The sequence below is a fragment of the Thermobia domestica genome, chromosome 9 (assembly GCF_964235325.1).
Source record: "Thermobia domestica chromosome 9, izTheDome1.hap1.1, whole genome shotgun sequence".
Lineage (NCBI taxonomy): Eukaryota > Metazoa > Arthropoda > Insecta > Zygentoma > Lepismatidae > Thermobia > Thermobia domestica.
The window spans coordinates 22,212,238-22,235,559 of NC_137462.1; the positions used below are offsets into that span (position 1 = coordinate 22,212,238).

Sequence of the window (23,322 nt, forward strand, 5' to 3'; positions counted from 1 at the left end):
TGTCGAAAGAATAAGTCCCACCTCTTGCTGGATGCAAATTTGGAAAAATATAAATAGTCCTGTCATACCACAATATATACGCATTGAGTGGTATAAAGTCGTACATGATCTTCTTGTTACACCTGCTCGGTTAGTACGCATTAACTTACTTGCAAACAACGTATGTCACTCTTGTGGACAGGAAGATGATTCTCAACATCGTCTCACGACGTGTTCTAAGGTTTTACCAATATGGCATTTATTACGGGCCATGTTAGGATATATATGCCACTGTGGAATTCAAGCATTCCCAGATACTTTATTACGCCTTCCTGATTTTTCCTATATGCCGCAGCCTAAACAAAATTCGATGCTCTGGTTGTGTGCTTATACGGTGTACTATCTGGTTACTCATGTAGATTATTCAGAATACCAATACAAATTGTTTATGTACGGTGCGCATGTCAAATGTCAAAATGTTCCTTCTTATTATGGATTTTTTGCTAATTATTTGAAGTTTTTGTTTCCCCCTCATAACTTGGGGCGGTTTTTTGATCAGTAGTTCTGTTGTATAATATGTAGTTTTTGTTAAATTGCACAAATGTATTGTTAAGCTGTCAATAAATCAGTTAAAAAAAAAAAAAGTGAGCTAGCGCTATATACTGGTAACGGAAATCTCTTTTGGCGTGAGTTCAAACCCTGCCCGAGGAAAGTTTTTTACATTTTTTTTACATTTTTATAACACTTTTTAAATTAAAATAATACGAAAATAATACTCAAAAATGTGATTTACTTACTTTTGTGCAGATAAGTAGTAGTAGTAGTAGTAGGAACGAGTTAGAAGCTCCGCAGGGCTCGTTTTGTTGCCCTTGTACTCCATGATATAAGGCTCGTTTTGTTCCCCTTGTACTAAATGATATAGATTTTGTGACCAACTTAAAACAACTGACTAGGATAGCGCGTAAAACAGCTGGCTAGAGTAGCGCGCCAAAAAACGTACATCCGGGAGTATTACTCTCCCGAGCGGGTCGTTCTATAAATGACATACTATCCCTTGTCCGGTATTTTATCTATTTACAAGCCAAGGTATTTATCTTTAATTAACTATCTTTAATTAACAAGGTATTTATATTTAATTAACTTTACTGTCTTACTAGTGTTCTCTAATGAATATATTAACAACTTTGAGATTACTTCAAACCTTTAATGTATCATTATATCTCTGGATGCATTTACATACTCTGTTACAACCAACCAAGGTTCAGAATACTATACGTCAACGACTTTACTATACACTCAGCCACTTTTGGCTCATATCCAATTTACAAATAACTTCAGCAACTTATGGCTCAATTCTTCTTCACTATTATCAGCGTTAAAGGGGGTGCCTCCGACTTAGAAATAGTCTTAGTAGGCTATAAGTGTTAAGCTTGTTAGGTAATCTTAAATGATTTTTTCCCACGAATTTCCAGTGTTTTTCTGGTGAAGGAATATTTTGGTTAATACACTTAGACGTCTTCATCAGGACTTCTTCCTCAGTATTATGGCTCCATTCCTACCATTAATACAATTCGCCTGAATAATTAACATAACACAACAGAAATATATGTTAACAGAACTCTTACTGACATAACGACTGAGACATTGTTTCAACAATTGATGTATCAGGTCTTTGAAGGAAATTGGATTCATTTGAAAGATATCATGAATTAAAAATATTCTATTATAAAACAAACTATGGATAAAAATATTCCTATTGCCAAAATTAGAAAAGCACCCTGAAGATGATCAAGTGATAACACTGTTTGCTCATCACAATGGTCCAAGTGAATCATTTTCCATGTTCTCAATTTCGTTGAATGCAGCAGATCGTCGTACCAGTAATTTATGAACCCACTCTCAATGATTCTTGCTATAATCCAGTTTACTCTTGGTAAGTAAGGAGAAAATGCAGGTAGCAAGAATATTACTTGAAACTGTGCTGGACATTCTTCAGCAATATGAACAGGTATTTCATCTTCAGAGTGATACAAGTAAAGACGATGGCGATTGTAGTTTATAAATCGCTTGCTCTCAATGAGTGCGAAGTCTTTCCTTTTAGCCACTCGATCTAATGCCTCCATGATGCCTGTAACAGGTTTGAAACGATCATAAATAAGATCATCATATTCGCTGATTAATTCTGAAAACATATCTCTAAAACCAACATATCCTCCAATGTCTAAACCAGATGTCGCTATTTCTTTAAGTGAATCGATATTTGGATATCGTTTCGGCAGGGTATAAAAACTGACAAGAAGTCCTTTATATGCGTGAGTTATGATAATCCAGAACAGGAGCCAAACAGATAAAAAAGTGCGAAGGGAAATACTTCTGGGTATAACTTGGAGTGATAAACCTAGTTCTGATGCCATCATATCAAGCATCACATTTCCTAGTGAGTAAAACCGTTTATACTCTGTACTCCTACTGGCTAATAACCAAAATAGGATTGGTGATAGAGATTGAGTTAGCAACAAAGCGATCCACAAGGTAGCCTCAAACGAATAAATAATGGCGAACAGATATGAAATTTTACTCGAATTGGGGACGGCCCAACAGCAGTAATCCATACTGTAAGGAATAGTCTTATCCACAAAATCATAGCGATCTCGAAATAAGAATATGTTTGCAAAGGCAATTTCTGCTCTTCGGGACACGATATCGCCTGTCAATCCTGTCCATGTTCCATTTTCTAGACGAGTTCCCCAGATTTGTTTGTCAGTAGGTTGGAGAATTTCAGGGGTAAAATTCATAAATTTAGCCATAACACTCAATAACCTAATTTCTAAACCTTCATATGTCGCTGAACCATCACTAGATTTATTTGGCTTCACAAACACTGCTGGTGGATGATGGAAAGTAGAAACTGGCAACTGTATTCCATGAAGATCGCTCGTTTTTGTTAATAATTGATCCCAAGCTATGGGTGTCAGTAAACAGCTTGCAGATGGAATAACTTGAACGTATTTCTCCATACTAAACCGATCGTAAGTCATCAATCTGTAGTTATGTTTATCAGAATTAATCTTATATATTAGGATAATCTTAAAAATATTTTGTCCCCAAAAGAGGTAAAATATTTGCTGAGCTTTGAGATCAGAACCAATTGAAGTTATAATGCTTATTATGAAGTTTCCTCTACGATTCCAACATATTTTGGTCAATTCTGTCGTTATAGTTTGTAGACTCTCTATATCTTGCACGAACAATATAAAGTAATTCGATTTCTTTAAATAACGATTCATCGATGTTTGCTGCAGAAGTGATGAAATGCTAGTAACCAGCAGAGGTAGATGCTTGGGCTTGTTGATTACGATTATTGGGTCTGTTGTCAACTTCTCGTCAGTAGAAATTACAACAAACAATTCTTTCTCAATCGAATGATAAAACATTTGAAAAATGCATGTTTGTACATCGTCCCTCGGTAAAAACTCATCGGATATTATGTTGCTCTCAGTCATGTTGAACATCATGAGAAAATATAAGAAACATACCTTCTTCGACATGATAAATTCTCTGTAAAGAAACAAAATAAATAAATAAATAAATAAATAAATAAATAAATAAGGACAATAAAATGATATTCCTTTATTAAAAATAAACACTTTTTTGTCCACATATAAATGTATACCTTAGCAAAAGACATTATAAAGATCAGTGACGTAGATAGAAATTCATCAAGTAGTTTCAAGCACCCAATTCCGTCTCCTTTTTGGACAAACGTGATATATATTAGATTTTTTTTTTTTTTCACGTGGAGATGAAGACGCTACGGTGATTGTGTGGAATGATGCGGAAGGACAAAATTAAGAATGAAGTGACCCGAGAAACAGTGAAGATAAGACCAGTAGTAGAAAAACTGCAGGAAAGTAGGCTTCGATGGTTTGGAGGTGTAAGAAGAAGACATTCGGAATACGTAGCTCACCGAGTGGGTGTTAAAGAACTGAATAGGAAGCAAGCGCGAGGCAAACCAAAGAAGAAACGGGAAGATTTTGTGAAGTACGATATAGTGTTACAGTGGATTCAGTGGTGCCAGTTTGCGAGAGCATGGGGCAATTGCTTTTCCCTGAGTTTAGGAAATACTATATTTTAATCAATTGTATACTAATATACTAACAAACAAAACATTAAACTCTTATGTCGGTGGAGAACCTTGCCTCTCTCAATCAAATTCTGACATGATGCTACTGAATGAATATGACACAAGATAAAAACAAGTGGAGGATGACGATCAAAAAGTTCGAGCCCAGCTAACTGGGAACTGATTGGTTGGTTCATTTGCGGTTTAGCGACTCGTTCAGCGCCGAGATCAAATGAGACGTGAACTTATAATTTAACATGATATCCAACATGAGCTCCACCGCGAGTCAAACCCGGGACTCCCGCGTCTCAAAGTCGTTTAGGAGAATTTAGATGAACAGCGTATCGTAGCGAGAAAAAATCTGCAGAAGAGGTTTTTATTATTTCACTTCTCAGCAGCAAAAAAGACAATGGTAGGCATTTCAGTAAGTTTTATGGTCTACATGGGATGTATATAGATGCAAATACAAGCAGGAAAATCACGTGCACGTCACGTGAAGGAGTTTGGTTTGTATGCCTTGATTTTTTCAATTAATATTGAAACCGAAAAACGCATTAAATTCTAGCACATCAGGTTTTAGTAGATAGATTGCAGAGGATATGGAATAATCCTTGGGACACTTTGATTGCAGAAACCGTTTCTCGCTATTTATTAACCGTTACAACTACAACTACAACATAATATTTGCTTGCATATTCACAATCACTCCTCGGTTTGATATTTATAGTAATCTGCCCGGTACTGGGAACAGCTTTTTTTGACTAACGCCATTTTTAGCATTTTAGAAAATCGAAAAATTTCATGTTCAAATCTTATAATAAAACTGTTTTTGTTATACTATATTATTATCAATGCTGTGATTATTGTCAGTGTTTTTTTCTTGTATCAATTGGTTGATTGGTTTTTAAGCCAATAGAAAAAATGTTTTGGTGTAGGATACTGGGGCAAGCTCTCCTATAAGTGAAATGACTTTAAAAACAAATAATAAACAAATTTTAATAACAATAAGAATAATATGAAATATAGTGAGCAGATCAGCACGAGACTATATGCCTATTTTTGGGCCACTCTATATATATACCTGGTAATTCCTAAAAGTAATTAAGTTTGTCAGATTACCAGTGTAACTTTGAGAAAGACGTCTACCAAACTCATTTTTGCCTCTGACTGTAAGAGAAAGAAATAGTTGTCATATCGAATTCAAACTCATAACCATGTTTTCGACTTCTTAACGGTAACTGAAATTGATTATACGTATAAATTATGTCATAAAATATTACTGTGATAATATTTTCGATTTCATTTCGTCGAGAGGACAAAAATAAATAAATACATTGTCCAAGAAGGTCAAAAATACAATTTATAGTTTCTGAATGTATTGGTAGTAACAGGTCGTAAATTTATCCCGAAAGCAAACAAAGACATCGGTTTGGTAGGCCTAGCTAATATTTAATTAGTCTATAGGATATTGATGAGAATGATCAAATAATACCAAGCAATCATTATACATACAAATTATTTTCCTGTTTTCGTTTCTATTGGTGTTGTACCCAGCGGAGAGAAAGGGGATAAAAGTACATACAAAGAGAGGAGAGGGGGAATCAAGGAATTGACAAAATAATTAGATCCGCAAATGTGTGCGCTGTTACTTGATTATACCAACACGAGCCATTACTATTTATTTAGGTAAATTGGTAACTGTCTACGTACATGAAGTGGGGCTGTATGATTAAAAAAGCAACGACATATACCAATATTAATTAACACGTCAAGTACTAAAGTAAATAGACATTATGTTTTCCCTTACGTTGCCAAGCAATAGAACATAATCTACATTATTATATGAAATAGAAAAAGTCGCTCATTTATCAACGTCCATCTCATGCGATTATAGTAAGATACAAGAATCTTGGTGTGGCCCCGCACAGTGTAGTCGCTAATGCTCTCGTCTCGACTGGTTCGATTTCCGGTCAGTGTTTCTTTCAGAAAATATGTTCCGAGGATCACATTTCGTATTCCGGGGAGGCACTGCTGGTACTATTCTATTTATTATTATATTATAGACGTATTGTTTTGATCTCCTCCGGGGGGCACTCTCAGAGCTCCGGGAGGGCAGTGCCCCCCCCTAAAAACATGTCTGGAAGAAACACTGTTTCTAGTGGACACATTCGGCCAAAATAATGTAAAATCTTTTTTTCAGACCAGTCATCTTGAATGAGGTTTTCCTGGATATTCTTCATTCGCACCAGGCAAATGCTGGAATGGTACCTGAAATATAGGTCCCAGGCCGCTCCTTTTCTTCCCCAATCCTTTCTTCCTTCCCTTTCCTCGGATAATATGATCGCCGAGGACGCCATCTCTCATACGTGACAAGCTAACATAACCATAGACGCCGAAAGCCCAGAAATCTAATTCTTAAATCCTAACGAATCTTGGTCAGAAAACTCTTTTTGTCCGGAAACCATGGTATAAAGAAAGATATACATTTTTTTTAAATTCATATACTAAAAGGAGAGTTCAAATTTTTGATCAGAATGAAGTACTTCATGAATCTCAGAAGTTAGGGCGACGAAACTTGGTATATAAACTTCTTATACGTATCTATATATCTTACACCTTTCTTTTTTTAAAAAAAATGCTTCAGCATATCCGAAAATTCCGTTCTTAAAGTGGAAAAGGGGTTGAGGTGACTTCAATAAGGCCTTCAGAGGGCATTGAAGTGGGCAAACACCATTGCGTCGGTTTTCTTAGGTTACTTTAATACGTTTGCGTTTCCTCCCACTTACTTCATTCCACCGTCTCATTCTTTATCATTATCGTCTCCCTTAGCCTCCAAAGCATAACGTGAGACGTAAAACTGAAAAATTTAATTTCTTTCGTGAGGTAATTGGAGAACTAGGTGAATTAAGAGTACCAAACTCAGGTTAAGAAAATCAGGAATAATGACACCTTAGAGCTGATGCGCTAGTCACGTATCACCCGGTTGAACCTACCACATCTGGATAGCTATAGCACTTCATGAATTGTAGCGGCAGTGAGTTTAGTACTTCTTTCTATCAGTTAATAATTTCATCAGTATTTCAAACCGGTGGTGTGACTAATGAATACTGAGAAGAATGTGCCTTGTTTGTTATCTGTCTTCCCCGCAATTTGATTCACCTGTGTGGACTGAAATAAAATACTTAACATGATATCGCATAGTCGTTCATTCAGAAAAAAATGTTCCGAGAGAGCACCAATAGTATTCCGGGGAGGCACAGCTGGTACTATTCTATTTATTATTATATTATAGACGTATTGTTTTGATCTCCTCCGGGGGGCACTCTCAGAGCTCCGGGAGGGCAGTGCCCCCCCTAAAAACATGTCTGGAAGAAACACTGTTTCTAGTGGACACATTCGGCCAAAATAATGTAAAATCTTTTTTTCAGACCAGTCATCTTGAATGAGGTTTTCCTGGATATTCTTCATTCGCACCAGGCAAATGCTGGAATGGTACCTGAAATATAGGTCCCAGGCACAGCTGGTACTATTCTATTTATTATTATATCATAGACGTATTATTTTGGTCCGCTGCGGTTGGGGACAATCTCAGATCTCCGGGGGGCAGTGCCCCCCAAAAAATATGTCTGGAAGAAACACTGATCGCAAGAGCACATAAAAGTCTGTCCTGCCATGAGGCGAACATTTCAGCCGGTCAGTTCATCGGTTTATATATCGTATACAGGGGTAAAAGTGAGGAGGAACGCGGGGGTATGCTGTCCCCTCATCTCGAAAAAATATGTACGTCGTTCCCCCAGTTCCTAGAACATTACAATGGGCAAAGATAGGCAGGGAGAAAGGCGCGAAGTCTTGCCGCTACCTACCGTCCCCCTACCTTTTCAGATCCACTTTTACCCCTGACCTGTGCTTCTTCCTTGTCTGTGAGTCTTCGACATGGCAGTTTATTACCCCTATGGTATTCCTCGTTCCACCACTACTGTAGATACGTTAAGGTAATACTTCTCTAAAACTATTTAATATTCTTTAACTTCTATTTTCATACGAGAAAATTAAATTAGAGACTATTTCCATTATTTAGTATTTGATCCTGTATTAAATAGTTTTAATCATTCAGCGCACAACGACTTAAATTATGTATACGTCTACTTCCATTAAATTTAATTCAGTTCAGCATGTTCTTATGATTTTCTTGAAAAACTGAAGCACATAAAAGAAGTCTCAAGTAAAACCACTATCTCTGGCAACCCTGCCATGTGACTGACGTCAGAAGAAATTAGTTCCTAACTTTGCCGCATGCACAGATAAATAAAACGAGTTATATTTTAGCTTTAAATATCTTAATTGGCCAAAGGAAACCCATATTTCTATTATTTAATTTCGACTTCAGATAAAAGAGTGAAGCTTTCTCAAAGAGAAGTGATTGGCTAGTTTATTTCTTTTTAATAAGATTGTTCACGTCAAATAAAACCTGTTGAACTCATTCGAATATCTCGCAGTATTCATACTGGAGGAAACTCATTGAAAGATGCCTCGTGTCCGTGGGTTTTCTCGGGCTACTCCCGTTTCCTTCTACTTTCTCATTCCATCAATTCTTCTATTATTATTCACTTGCCTTAATTATCCGTCTCCCTTAGTCTAATATGCATAATCGTGGGACGTTAAACTGAAAGATTTCATTTCATTTCATTTCCATGAGACCTACACAGAAAAGGAAAATCATTGTGTTAATTCAACTCAATTTTAACACAGGGCAGTGGTTTCAGCGTGAATGCCACTATGCGGTGTTAATTCAACACAGACCCCGCGGTGTTGGCGTTTATCATAGGGGTGTGTTAAGTATTTAACACACAACCGGTGTTGAGCAGTGTTAAATTCAAATTTGTGTTAGTATTTTTGGTGTTGATTCGACACCGTGTCAGAGTCGGTAGTGTGGGGGAAGTGTTGAGTGTTACTTTAGGCGGTGTGGCACCAACACGAAGAAAATAACAGTATTTAGTGTGTTAATTATTTCGTGTTAATCTTACACCATGTCAAGTATCAATATAACACAATCCCTGCGTTATTTCAACATCATTTTCTTCACACTATCTGTGTCATAATTCAAGGTCAAGGCCATATAACTAACACCGTTTTGGTGTTAATTCAACCCCCTTTGTGTTAAATTTCAAGTATAGACTACCAGATTAACACCGTTTTTGGTGTTAGGTCGACTTCACTTCTGTGTTACAACGACACCCATTTCGGTGTTGAAATAACCCCATGTGCGGTGTTGATGTAACAATTTTTTTGCGTTGGAAAAGTTTTTGTTGTGCATGCTTATGCTTATGGTGGTTCACCATTTTTGAATACCAACTAGTAAACATGACAACCAATTCATCGCATTCAGAAATAACGAAAGGAACGAACTTAACGAAAAGAACTGCAATAGAATAATTCGTGAACATTGTCAGTTTCGTTAAGTGTTTCCGAACCCGACCTTTTCTGAAATGCCCTGTTAGAATGTTAACACGGCGAGAAAGGAAACAAATTATAATTTTAAAATAAGATTAGTAAACTACAGAACACTTCATTTAGAAAATCTTCATAAAATTTTTTGTAGTCCCCCCATCATTTATTGTGATCTTGATTGTGCGAAACACAATCTTCACCAACATCTTGTTCAAGAATGATAGGAAACTCTTACCTACAGTATATACTTATAATATGATTGCTTCTTAATCGTGTTTCTATTCGTTTTCCGCTATTTTTGAAAGTTCCCGGTTTTGACTGGTGAGCTCTAGTGCAGTGTAGGGGTGACACAGTAATGCGGTGTTATTTTTCTCAGTTGAGTGTTGACATATTTCTTCAGAAACGTTATATGAAACAATTGAGAACACATAGTGCGGTTTGCATGTTGAAATTTTGTGAATACCTGGATTTGTTTAAGTATTTCTTTCTACTGTGTTTGTCTGTAGCTTCAATTCATAAGCCTTTATAATTAGTTGCCCAACATATTTGGCAATCACGCAGAAAACAACACCGAAGATTCTACACTTGTGTTAATTTAACACACAGGCTGTGTGTCATTTCAACTACCGGCATTTGACACACAACTCCAAATGGAGAGTGAGTTGTTCTAACCACCTGTTTGTGTTATATTTTAACACAATCGCGTTAACACATAGGCATGTCGTTGAAATAACATAACGATTTTTTTACAGTGTATAGATTCGTACATATCGCATGTTTGGACTGTTTTTAATCAAATCATTATAATATTGTTGAATTAGGGATAAATACAGGAGCATAAATAGTATACTTGAGGAACAAAAACAAATAAAACAAATACTTTACCTCTTGCAACAAATAGCAGAAAAGATATAACTATTCTTAAACGCCTTAAACTTATTGAAACATGAGCTTAGATTCGCTAAACTTACAAGCTACTCTCCGGTCTTTTGGTAAATGTTGCTACTGACTTCCGAATTTTGAAAAGAAAACACGAATATTAAATAATTAAGTGGTTAAAACAAATTTATTCATAGAAAAAGTCTCCTCAAAGGAATATAAAAGTACATTATGTCACATCTAAGAAAATAACACACAGGGCACACAATAAAGAAACAATTTGTAATGAATGAATTCAGATTTTTTTCTTAACTAAATGTATAGCCCACACATTCATATTTCAGTTGTGGAATTCAGAAAGTAATAGAAAATATATTTTGGTAGTTCAGTCATTTGTTATAAAACATAGACTTCAAAAGAAATTGTGGATTGAATAAATACATAGGTATACTATTTTATTTACATTACAAAGAATGAAATAAAAGAAAATTAATTGCAACTACGTACTAACAGCAAATCACATAACATAAATTATAAGTTGTAAAAGGAACAATAAATATTCATATGTCTGAAAATTTCTGATTGACAAACACATATGTTAAACAACAAAGTTGTCGGGAGAGATGCAAGTGTGTCAACCGTTCTATCACGCTAAGATTAATTTTCATATATAAAAGAAGCCCTGAATGAGTGAGAGACTGATTACCGCCCCGCCCCAGAGGCGGCGTATGTCAAACGGGTCCGTGACATTTGAAATTTATCAAACTCAGATTACGAAAACAATTTCAGCGCACACTATTATTATTTCCCGGAATTCTTATTTCCCATTACTATCCATCACCGTGTAAAATTTAGTAGTCAGATTTTCACTAACGATTATTTTTATGTATAACCAACTAACTCAATGACCTATGTACCCCCGAGGTTCAATGCCGCGTTCACAAAAGCTCTCCATTGATTTCTATATCCTTAGCCAACTGGATCCAGTTTCTACTTTGTATTTCTATCTCTACGAGATCCATCTTAATATTGTCCTCCCATCTTCTAAGCCTGGGTCTTCCTAATTAGTGCTGTCGAATTTTTGTGACATTTGCGGTTTTCGGCTTTTCAGGAAACCGGTTTTCAAAACCGAAACCGAAAACGTGGTTTTGGAAACCGAAACCGCAAAAGTAGTTTTCAAAACCGACATTTCGGTTTTATGAAATTTCACTTTTTCAAAAACCGGTTTTCGGTGTTTTCAAAAACCGATTTCGACAGCACTATTCCTAATGGTTGTTTTTCGATTGCATTTCCAGTTAAAACTTTGAAAGTGTTCCTAATTTCTTTCATTCTTGCTACATGACCAGCCCACCTGAGCCTCCTAGATTTGATAAGTTTAACAATGTTTGGTAAACGGTATAAATTATGCAGTTCTTCGTTATGAAGTTTCCGCCATTCACTATTCCCATTGCTCTTGTGTCTAAATATTCGTCTAAGGATTTTATTCTCAAACTAGCTGAAATGCCCATTCTTCGCTTGGGTCAGATAAAATATCTATGTAAACAAACTGAACAACGAAAGGGGGAAAATATCGGTCATTTTCTACTACTTTTACATATGCCCCTGAGCAGGGCCGTGCTGGGATACTAATGAGGGCGGTGGACAAGTCTACTAAAAGGGCGCCGATACAAACGGGAATATATATATACTTTGAAATAAAGTATCGATGCCTTTCTATATCAAAATCACCATCAAATTTGTTTTAGTATTAACGTAAATAGCCAATTTGTGGAAATCTTGAATCGAAATCCTCTTTACTAGAGAAAAACTTTTTAGTTCCTGTAATAACATTTCTGTCAAATAAAAAGAAGCTAAACGTATCAACAACTTAATATAGCTCTATGGCCTATGGACACAGAAGGTTCAGTGCCGCGTTTACAAAAGCTCTCCATTGATTTCCGTCCTTAGCGTACTGGATCCAGTTTCTACTTTATATTTCAATCTCTGCGAGAACCATTTTAATATTCTCCTTCCATATGCGCCTAAGTCTTCCTAATTTTCGTTTTCCTATTTGGATTTCCAGTCAGAACTTTGAAAGCGTTTCTAATTTCTTCCATTCTGGCTACATAACCTGCCCATTTGAGCCTCCTTGACTTGATGACCCTAACAATACTTTTGTAAATGATATAAAATTCGCCGTTCATCGTTATGGAGTTTCCGCCATTCCCCATTCCCGTTCCTCTTGGAGTTCGAATATTGGTTTAAGATTCTTGTTTTCAAATACTATCAGTCTGCGATTTTCTCTCAGTCAGTGACAATGTTTCGCAACCATACAGCACAACAGGCATGATTTTCGTTTTATATTTTAAGCTACAATTCCTCAACAGAATTCGCGACAACAAAAGATTTTGAACTGAATAATAACAGAAAATCCCTGCTTACAGTTATCAAATGTTTTTGTGATTATGGTTTTGGTCTGTTAATAATGATTCTAGATATTTGAAAGTATCCACTTTGTCGAAAGAAAATATTATTTGTTTTTTTAACCCATGCATAAAATGCAGTATTACGATCCCGACAAACTTCCATTTATTTAGTTTTCTCTGCATTTACTTTTAAACCCATATCACTGCAAGCGTTAAGTAAGATTTCTGCGTCCTTTCTATTGTTCTATCATCCCCTATTAAATTTACATCATAAGCACACGCCATAACCTGGTAAATACAATTCAGCTCTAGGACCTGATTCCTGTCTTTGATTTTCCTTATAGTGTTCTCCAGAACAATGTTAAATAATAATGGCGACAACGCATCTCCTTTTTTCAGGCCATTCTCAACGTGAAATCTCGTGAACAAGAATCTCTCTACTCGAACCTTACTTTGGGATTCATTTAAACATAATTAATCTTCCGTTTTCAGTATTCCAGATTCTTTAAGCATGTTGTACAATGTTCTCTTCCTACCCTAGTCTAAAGTCAATAATTGATGTCCGAGAATATTGTATTCCCATTTCTTTTCAAGTATTAGTTGAATAGTAAATATCTGGTCGATAGTTGATCGATTTTACCTACATCCACTCTGATTATCTCCAATAATTTCATCTGCGTATGGAGTCAATCTTTCTAATAGAATATTTAAGGAAATTTATCGGATGTTGACGGAAGAAAAATGCCTCAATAATTATTAAATCAGTTTTGTTGTTTTTATTTTGAACTGGAACAGTGGAACTTCTTTTCACTCTTGTGGTAATTCCTCCTTGCTCCAGATAAGGAGAATGAGTTTGTGTATCTTGCTCTACAATCCCACCCAGCTAAAATTAAGTCAACCAGAATTTCGTCTACACCCGGAGATGTGTGTTTCTTTAATTTTTAATAGCGATTTCTATTTCTGTCTGGTTAGGTTCTGGAAGATACGGTTATGCTGTATGCATTTCACTTTCTACACGCATACTAGTTTTTGGCTATGTGTTAAGCAAATCGTCAAAGAAATCTTTCCATCTATTTAAGATGCTATTCTGAACAGTAAGAACTGTTCCTTTAGCTTTCTTTAATATATAAGCACAAACTTGATAGCCTTTCTTAAGTCCGTAGATGCATTTTTGCATGGCCGGAATGTTTTTATTTTTTACTATTATCTTCAAGTTAATTAATTTTAGCTTTCAAAAATCACGTTTCTTTGTTCTAAAAGTTTTGGACTTTTTCCGCCAGATGACAGTGAAATTTTATGTAGTCATTTCGTTCGCATTTTGCAGCCAACACTGTTTCTTCTGTTTTCTCTTCTCTGCTACTTTAGTGCATTCCTGGTTGAACCATGCTTTGTTCCTACGCATTTCTGAGTGTTCCAATATTTCTTTTGCTGAAACCTTAATGTTATCTCTAATTTCAATCAAGTATTCTGAACACTAGTGCTCTCCGAACCTTCTAAAACCGAGAATCTATTCGACATCTCAATCTGGCTCCACTCTCACCTGAGTCTCCTCTATTTTTTTAAAAAAATTAAACCACCCCGCTTTCACATATTGAATATTTCCTTTAATCAACGATAGTCTCTCTCTTATTATCATAATTAAACCCTCTGAACGACCGAACATCAGTTGTGCTAGACTGTTTTCTTCTATCTACTAAAACGTGATCGATTTGATTATGTGTTTTTCCGTCTGGTGAGGTACAAGTATAGTTATGAACGTCGCGATGTGGGAATTTTGTAATCATCATGATAAGGTTTCTGGATGTTGCAAAGTTCACGAGTCTAACGCCGTTGTCACAACCTTCCTTATGCAGACATTTATTCCCTATAATTGGTTTGAAAATACCCTCTCGTCCTACCTTCACATTGAAACCGCCTAACATAATTTTCATATGGTATTGCAGGAGATGATCAAATACCCGTTCTATTCTTTCGTAAAAACTCTTTTTATTGTCATCCTTATTTTCTGTTGGGGCATGTACATTTAAAACAATAATATTACACCACCGACCCTTAAGAGAAGAAAGAAAATCTATCACTAACAAATTCAACTCATGTAATTGCTGATAGTACGTATTCGTTTGTGAACGAAAAAAGCTCTGTTCCTAGTTGGTAATTTTTAATTCGTTCCCCGTAAAGGGACAAAAAATTTCCCGACATGACTCCTCCATTTCCTTCTCATCTAACTTCTTGATATCCAACTAGGTCCACCTTCTATTTCTAAAGTCATTCATTACACATTTTAACGCGCCTGCCCTATAGAGACTTCTTATCTTCCATGATCCAATTCTCATGTCGATTTTACTTTGCTGAGTTCGTGCCAAGTTATCAGTTCTGATCCGAGGATTCTGCGAATATATCTGAATAAAACTTTTTTTTTTTACAGGATGAGGTTGTTAGCCCCACACCAAATCCTCAAGCTGGAGGATCACCCCTTGTCTGTCAGCAACTTCTTATTCAGTATATTCGCAGCTAACCTCTATATCCCAGAGGCCTTCTCCTTGATCCACAACCTGATGACGCGCTGTGCCGTGGTGACAGAAATACCACATTGTACGGAAATCAATATAGCTATATTTTAGAATTACAATAAGTACTGATGATTCGAACACTGATTTAAAACACACAGGAATAATCAATATGCTCGGATATATGGATGCATATTAAGACCGTGAAAGCTTCGATGCCGTAAAAATCGTAAATTTGAGACTAGTGTCAGTGTAGTATTTCATGAACGCATCGTACGTTTGACTATCCAAAGTCTTCTTGATGTATCACGTTGTTTAGTTTTATAGCTACATAATTTTTTATAATATTTTTGTAAGTGATTATACTCTTTACCTGTTCTCGGCCAATAGCAACTGTATGAATTTATAATACAAAACTGAAATACAGAATAATAAAATTTTAAAAAATGTGATATTTCGCAGGGCATCTCAGGGAAAGGGTGCTTATATAAAGCTGGTACAGAGGATAACTAAAACCACTTATCCATAATGTGATGTTTCGTAGGGCGCCTTATGTAAAAGGCGCACTGTACCTTTCACGGGCTCTTTACCAATAGTAACTGTATGTATTTGTTGTACACAAATGTGGTATACAGAAGAGTAAATAAAATCGTTCATCTTTGATGTGGACTTGCAAGGGTGCCTAATGTATAGGGCGCACTGCACCTTTCACGGATTTTTTACCAATAAAACTGTAAGAATTTATTACTAAAAACTTGTACCTTTATATATATATACCGTGATGTTTCGGAGGGCGCACCGGGACACGTCCTGGTATCCCGGTGGGCCAGCACGGGCCTGCCCCTGAGATCCTCTGGTTCGAAATTTGAAAAAAAAAATGCCTCTGGCACCAGCCGATGGGGGCTGTATTTGGTAGTCAACGCCTGTCGGAGTATCATCATTCATCTCAGATACCACAAAAATTATGGATTTGACAGTAAAGTCGGTCATTTTGTATTATTTTTACATGTCTCGGTAACACCCCCCCCCCACCGCCCCCCGCAGATGTCCTCCGGCCCTCACACAATGGTAGCTGAATTTGAAAGTCATCACTAATGGAAGTGTCGTCATTGATCTCAGCGACCGCGAAAACTATGAATTCGATACTAATATCGGTCATTTCCTACTAGTCTGGTGAACGCTCCCCCTGAGACCTCCTTGGTTTGAATTTTGAGAGAAAAGAAAACGTTTCTTGGACCAATGTACCCGTGATTAATATTTGGTAACTCTGGGTCCACTCGTCTGGTCCCCAGGCCACACACACACACACACGGACAGACACTCAAACAAACTCTTTTTTTTTTTTAATTTATATTAGATACTTTCAGTCTGCACTCTTTCCTCAGAGTAAGCGACCATGTTTCGCAACCATACAGTACAATTGGCATGATTATCGTTTTATACATTTTAAGCTCCACATTCCCCGACAGAATTCGCGAGACAACAAGAGATTTTGAAGTAAATAATAACTCGAATTCCCTGCTTTTAGTTGATATTTAATTTTTCAGTGGATATGGTTTTAGTATCTTAATATTGATTCTATTTGAAAGTATTCACTTTATCAAAAGTATTATTTAATATTTTAACGCATCCGTAATTTGCCGTATTACGATCCGGACGAAGTTCCACGTGCTTAGTTTTCTCTGTATTTACTTTTAAATCCATGTCCCTAAAAGCTTCAATAAGACCTTTGCATTTCTTTCTCTTGTCCGAATATAATGTCCTATCAGATTTATATCATCAGCATACGACATAATCTGCTGAATACCAGTCAGCTCTAGATTCTGGTTGCTGTCTTTGATTTTCCTTGTAGCGTACTCCAGAACAAACTTGGATAATAATGGCGACAACGTCTCTCGTTGTTGTAGGCCATTCTCTACGTGAAAGCTCGTGGACAGGAATTTTTGTACTTGAACTTTGCTCTGGGATTCATTAAAAAGACATATTAGTTAATCTAACTAGCTTTTCCTAGCTGGCTAGAAATAAGATTACGTGCAAAACTAAATATATATGTATACCCTTTTTGCTGTGAAGGGATCAACGTTGATACCGGAAACGGTTAATTTCTACCATTTCCGGTTTGCAAAGGAATATATTTTTGGGACGTTGAATCGATTTCAGAAAAGCGCTTGTCGGTATCTATTATAGATTTTGCGTTCTGGAGATCTCTATTGAAACTGGACGTAGCAATAAATTTCTATCACCTCCGATTTTACTAGAGGGATACAAGTGAGCATTATATCTTTACTTCAGACATTCAATCGATTCCAAAGGGGAAAAAAACAGTTGTTAGTATGTATTACCATTTTCGTTCTATAGCGATCTACCTTGAAACCGGAGATGGTAATTTTCAACATTTTTCGGTTTGGGTAGAGGGAGAGGGACAATCTATGTGATGGAGCTTATTCTTGGGACGCTGAATTGATTTCAAATAAGAATGGGCACGAGCGAGTTCGAGCGAGTTTTCTTTGAAACTCGACTCGGCTCGAAACAGACATCTTTGCGCTCGACTCGAGAACTCGGCTCGAAAAATTTCCTTCAACTCGACTCGAATTCGGGGCGAGTTTCGAGTGGAATCGAACCAAATCGAGCTAAGTCTTGTGTGTAGTTTCAACCACACTCTTGAAGTATCATACATAGATAGACATATAGAATAATTATTAATGATACTACTACTACTACCATAAATTATTGTTATTGTTATTATTATTATTATTATTATTATTATTATTATTATTATTATTATTATTATTATTATTATTATTATTATTATTATTATTATTATTATTATTATTATTATTACAACGCCATGTAACCATAAAGATAGGCGGTTTGTATTTGAATACTAAAAACTAGTTGACTGCAGATCTCGGTCGTCTTCAGGAGGTAAGAACATCGTTCGTGAGGTTCTGGGTTTGAGTTCCGAAGGAGCAAGTATTCGGGCTCGAGCCAAAGTTGGTAAAAGTTATAGGATGCCGGGTAAACATGTTCAAAACTGCTCGGCCCGGGTTTAGGGTTGTCGAAGGCTCGAGTGGCTCGGCTCACAGAGTGATTCATTATCAAGCCAAATCGAGAAGTAAGCCGAGCCAACATATCACCCAACCTAGCAGGTGACTCACTCGAGCCGAACTGAACCGAGCTGATGGCTCACCTCAACCGAGCCGGTTCGAACCATCTGCTCAGTTGAGCCGAATTGAACCGAGTCAATGGACTCGTTTCAACGGAGCTAGCTCGAGCCGGCTCAAGTCATCGCTCATTTGAGCCAAACCAGTAGTTCATCCCACACGAACCAGCTCGAGCTGCTCGCTCAATTGAACTGAGCTAAGTCGGTTGACATCACTAACGGGGTTGGCCTTCTGCTTGAGCTCTTAAATTCGACCGTGCAGGTCTCAGCCTTGATTGTTAAAAACTACAGTATATAGGGTCTACTTATATTGCTGCTCACGATATTTGAGACTGTTTTGTTATAAAAATCTATTGTTGTCTCGTTATCGAGACGAGACGAGATGTGGGAAGTTTCCCCTCTCATGAGCAGAACTAAAAGTATTCCACATTACTGCTTATATTACATTTCTCATAGCTTTCGCTTTCAAGTCTACTCAGGCCATGATTTCAAAACGAGTTAAAACGAGCTGAACGAGTGAGCCATTTATCAAACTCGACTCGACTCGCAACTCGACTTAAAAAACAGTGGCTCGGCTCGGAACTCGACTCGTGAAAATTACCTTTGACTCGAGTCGATTCGAATTTTAACTCGACTCGTGCCCATCCCTAATTTCAAATGACCGCTTATCTGTTACCGTTTTATTTGGGGGGGGGGTCTGATACCTGTCGACAGAAAGACGGATATAACTGTTCTATAAGATTTCCAAGTCTTACACTTAATAATTAATAAGCAGTTCCCTCGTTAGTACTGGCGTTCGGTGCGGGAGACGCGTATTCGATTCCCAGAGGGAGCTCATTCGGTTTGGATCCCACGTTAAGCCGTAGATCCATGTCCTAATAGCCTCGATGCTAAAATTGAAAACCAATCAGTCAATTAACAAGCAATATATATTCAATCTGTAGCTATAATTCCGAATAAAGCTTCGTAGTTTCTCCTTTCTTTCTTTCTTTCTCTCTCTCTCTCTCTCCCCGGGGCAACATGTTTGCGCTAAAACATAAGACAATTGAGTTCTGGTGCATAAATGTGGTTTATTATGTGACAACTTAATTTAGCGTTAAAAAGGGTGATGTGTCGCTGCTTTTTTCATCCGACGCTTTTACATCGATCGACCTCGCCCACAGTTATGTAACCGGAAGAAGCTACAGTGTGTGACTATTTCCGGTAACAGACAATAGCAAAAGAGTATAGCCTTTTATTTTTATTCCTTTTTTTATTTATTTACTTCAAACGAGCACACAGGGAAGATTTTAAATTCATTCCCAGTCCCAGTTCAGTTAAACATAACAACACATCCAAAAATTACATTAATTTCGGCTTGCAAAGATTTTTGGCATAATCAACCCGCAATGTTTATCATAATGTGTCTGCGTTCGTAGTAGTTACTGATATTTGCGGAGAGATGGTGCTCGTGCAGCATTCCACAACGTACAGTGCTTCATACACACCAACACGTGATAGAAATTCTGCTGCATCCAAGAAGAAAGCTGCAGCCCGCAATACGCGACAGCCTCCACCGTTGCCGAAAACATCTCAAAGTGAGCCTTCTTTATATTTTCGATCGTGTGGGTGTGCCAGGAGATATCCATTAGGAGGAACAAACACGGCCCTGACATCTAACGGTGAGTTATAGCACTAAATGGTTATAGTATTTTGTAATAGTATTAATAAAGTTTTACCTTCGTCTTTTTGGTATAATGGACTTGAAATCGATCGCACAACTGTATGGTTTTAACATTTTTGATCGCACAAGCGTATTCCCTAAAGTTATACTACATAGTTAAGATAGCATTTCTCGACCTCTATTCACAAAAAACATACCTCTGGTGCATGAGGTCCCTGGTTCGACCCTAGCTCGCATCAAGTAAACTTTGTGGTAGACAAACACCGTGTGCGTGGGTTTCCTCGGGGTTCTCCCGTTTCCCCTACTTTCTTCATTCCACCATTTCATTCATTTTTCATTATCACAGTCTCCTTTACTCTACCCGGCATAACCATGGGACATAAAACTCATTTCCTTTCCCACAATTACCATGACTTTTTTTTTTTAGCTTAACGTCCCACTTTATGCCCTTTAGAATAAAACAAGACAAATGATTAATGAAACTGAATGTAGAATTAAATTTTTGTGCTCACATCAGAAATCGAACCCAGAACCACGTGCACCAAAGGCACAGGTAATAGCCACCAGACCATTACGGAGACTTGCCATCTCTCTTTTTAATTTAACGTCCCACGGCTATATACCGAGGCTAAGGGAAATCGTAATGATGAGACGAATAGTAGATAGTGAAATGAAGAAATGGGAGAAAACAGGAGAAAAAATGAAATGAAATCTTTAAGTTTACCACCCACAATTATGTCGGTTATTCTAAAAGAGACGGTGATGATGAGAAATGAATGAAATGATATAATTAATAATGTGGAAGGAAACGGGAGAATCCCGAGAAAACCCACGAACACGGTGTTTGTCCACCACAAGGTCCACACGGCGCGAGCTGGGATCGAACCAGGGACCCCAAGCACCGGAGATGAACGCTTTACCACTGAGCCACCGCGCTCTCAAGAGAAAACCGGAGAATCCCGCGTACGGTGTTTGTCCACCACCATGTTAACTTCCTGGGGCTGGGATGAAAGGAAGGATTCATTCCCGTTCTGCCTAAAGACCCTCCAGCTCTCTGTAGAAAATATTTTCAATGATAATATCTTTAGGCAGAACAGGAATTCCGTTCTGCCTAATATTTGGAGACAGAGAATTTTATGCAGGGAGGAATCTTTTAGGGAAATGCACCACCGAAATGCTTGATTCCTAGCATGTTTTTATGCAGATTGGAACTCATATATATAATGGCTGTAGTAACGAGGTCGGGGACTAAATCCAAGGGGTCAAAATCCAAGGAAAATTCTGACGACACCGACAAAATCCAAAGGACAGAATCATAGCAGTATATATTGGATGTATCAGTGCACCTCCTATATGATTATTTTTTCTCTTCAACTGTCATATATTCTAAAATATTACCTGTATTTTTTTTTCAACTGAAATAACTTTTTCTTCCTTTTAAAATGTTGAAAACCCAATAAAACGTAAAAAAAAATGTTATAATAAAAGAGCAGATTGCCTTTAATTACTTTCACACACACTCATATGAAAAGTTCTGGCATCTCATACATTTGAAATAGGACCAGCATATTACTGTAAGGCCATTCATTTTAATTACGAAAAGTAACTGATGTTATTTGATTTTTGAACAAAAAAATGTTCATCCTTATAAAGTAGCTATTGCAGTCTTTTTTTTTTTTTTTTTTTTTTTTTTTTTTTTTTTTTTAGTAATGTGGGGTAAATATTTATTTATTTTAACTCTGAAATATTGATCAAGATATCTTTAGCAAAGACCAAAGTGTGAAATTTATATACAGCACTTTTTATAACAGTCTTACGCGTATTTTATTGGGTTTTCAGTAATTAAAAAAGTGATTTCAATACAGTGAAGAATTACAGATAAAATTTTAGGTGCATGGCAGTTGAAGAAAAAAATATCATCCTTTTATTAGGCTGTGCCTAATATTCTGTCGCTTGAATTTAGTCCGTTTTGACAGAATTTTACTTGTGGATTGTCCTCTTGGAGTTTGTCCTGCACTCGTAATAATCTGTTTAGTAATTGTAACAGAGTCTGTAAAAAGGATAACTATATCTTCAATTTTCATCGTACATTCTAGATGTTATTTTACTTGTTCTTCTCGGAAAAATGACAAGGATACAGTTCTTTATCAGCTGTGTTAAATATTTACATCTACTTGAGTAAAGATGAATGTGATTTCTTTTAATACGTATGGGGAAATGAAAATTTGATTGATTCAGTTGCAAGAAAGTCGTTTAAACATTGCACGAGTAACTAAAACGAATATAAAATAATCCTAATTCGGTGTAATATCAACTTATTTCACATCAAGATTTTATTCACCTTTTCAGTAGTTCATCTCCAACATGCTAAGACTCGCAGTACTTAAAAGGTGCCACAGTTCATATCCTCAAGACATGTTTGACCATATATTAAGTAAACGGTGTATGAGAATGCATAAGGGGGCCTTTAAGAAAGAATTTTAGTGTTCTACATCACAACTACTTTTTCTGAATTACCTTATCAGCCGATTTGCATTCTACACATGATTCTGTACTGTATTATATGCAATAGTATCATATAGGCCTATGTTTCTATTTCATATTTATAGTCAATGTATATAGCAGCAATCAGTGGCGTATTTAAGGGGGATTCTGGGCTTAACCCCCCTAATTCTTACTTATTATAGTAAAGTATATGAAATGTCTTGCAGAATTTTCACATTTTCAGGCAAAGCCCCCCCGAAAGTTAGCAAAGTTCCCAAAACAAAATCGTAAATACGCCACTGGCAGCAATCGAAATATCAATATCACATATTGAAATACTTGTATGATTTTTGTATAGTTTCAATCAATTCAAGTCAGATAATCGGGGATAATGGTCGTATTATGCACTGTCTTGTGTTGTTTACTTAATATGGCCAAACATGTCTTGAGGATGTGAATTGTGGCACCTTTTATGTATTGCGAGCCTTAGCATGTTGGAGATGAACTATTGGAAAAATGAATAACATTTTATTGTGAAATCACTTAATGTTAGACCGAAGTAAGTTTGTTTTGTTTGTTTTAGTTACAATGTCAAACAGTTTTCTTGCAACTGAGTCAATCAATTTTCCATTTCTCTGCAGGCATTTTTTTCTTTTAATCACATTCATCTT

General features: G+C 36.7%; 2 protein-coding genes across 2 annotated transcripts in view; one reads left to right on the forward strand and one right to left on the reverse strand.

The window, feature by feature from the left end:
* Positions 1–1,209: 1,209 nt before the first annotated feature.
* The window catches only part of LOC145694456 (ionotropic receptor 21a-like), a 34,193-nt gene continuing 12,080 nt past the window's right edge, over positions 1,210–23,322 (reverse strand). Inside the window, exon 2 of the mRNA XM_081770725.1 lies at positions 1,210–3,537. Within this exon, the coding sequence (XP_081626851.1) occupies positions 1,689–3,537 (1,849 nt within the window). The 3' untranslated portion in view covers positions 1,210–1,688. The remainder of the gene's footprint in view (positions 3,538–23,322) is intronic.
* LOC145694457 (uncharacterized) overlaps positions 19,890–23,322 on the forward strand; it is a 108,157-nt gene continuing 104,724 nt past the window's right edge. The window contains exon 1 of the mRNA XM_081770726.1: positions 19,890–20,165. Within this exon, the coding sequence (XP_081626852.1) occupies positions 19,946–20,165 (220 nt within the window). The 5' untranslated portion in view covers positions 19,890–19,945. The remainder of the gene's footprint in view (positions 20,166–23,322) is intronic.